Raw genomic sequence first — 1,012 nt, forward strand, 5'->3', positions numbered from 1 at the left:
TCATCTTCAATTAGAATTTCTCTAGTCTGAGGACTTTTTCCTTGCTGGGAGTGGTCTTATTAAGACAAGTTGATGAAGTTAAGATTATGAACTGCACTTCTGTAAACCTTGACCAAAAGTATATAACCCTGACCTCTGCTTGTTTGTCTCCTTTCCTTCTGCAGAGTGGCATTCTTTCCCTTACATATCGGGGACCATGTCTTTATTGAGGAAGACTGTGTGGTCAATGCAGCTCAGATTGGTTCTTATGTTCACGTTGGGAAGAACTGTGTGATTGTGAGTATGGTGACTCTAACGGGCTAAACAGCCTCCCTTCCTCCTGGCCCTTTTCCCTCACATTAGTGTTTCTCTGACCAGGCAGGTAGGAGGGTCTTGCAGTCTTCTGGAGATTGGGTCATTCTTGCTAAATTTGGAGCTTTCTCTAACATTAATAATAATGGCTAATCTTTGTTAGGAGCTCTGGTGGCTTAGTGCCTAAGGCATTTGACTGCTAACCAGAAGGCTGGTGGTTCAAACCCACCAGCAACTCCTTGGAAGGAAGATTGGGCAATCTACTTCCATAGTGATACTGCCTCAGAAACCCAAGGAAGGGTTGTGAGTCAGAAACAACTTGATGGCAGTGAATTTTTTTTTTTTTGAGAATCTTTGTTGAACCTCTTCTATATGATAAACTCTTCCCTCAGATGATTTCATTTAATCATCTGTTGTAGAGCAACATCATGAGTCTGCTTAAAGTAAAAGCAAAATAAAGTTTATTGAGGGATAGAGACTGTCCAGGCCAGGAAGATGTCCAGATTCATAGAGTAAAGATGGCTGCTCTGCCAGACAGTGAGGAAGAAAACGTTTCTGTACAATTGAAGCAGGAACTAAAAGTTACAAAACCATAATTCACTGAAAGACAAGTCTGAGGAGTCAGAGGCAGGCTATCTAAGACTGGGGGCACAGTGGGGATAGGTAGATATCATATATCTGAGCTTACGTGATTGGTGAAGGGTACACAGCTGCAAGGGTA

At 42.3% G+C, this 1,012-nt stretch overlaps 1 protein-coding gene across 1 annotated transcript in view; it reads left to right on the plus strand.

Moving 5' to 3' along the window:
• DCTN5 (dynactin subunit 5) overlaps positions 1-1,012 on the plus strand; it is a 58,351-nt gene that overhangs the window by 24,831 nt on the left and 32,508 nt on the right. The window contains 1 exon segment of the mRNA XM_007958698.2: positions 165-276. Within this exon segment, the coding sequence (XP_007956889.2) occupies positions 165-276 (112 nt within the window).

The sequence above is a fragment of the Orycteropus afer genome, unplaced genomic scaffold (assembly GCF_000298275.1).
Source record: "Orycteropus afer afer isolate SDZICR_OR568_19922 unplaced genomic scaffold, OryAfe1.0 scaffold01085, whole genome shotgun sequence".
In the NCBI taxonomy this organism is placed as follows: Eukaryota; Metazoa; Chordata; class Mammalia; order Tubulidentata; family Orycteropodidae; genus Orycteropus; species Orycteropus afer.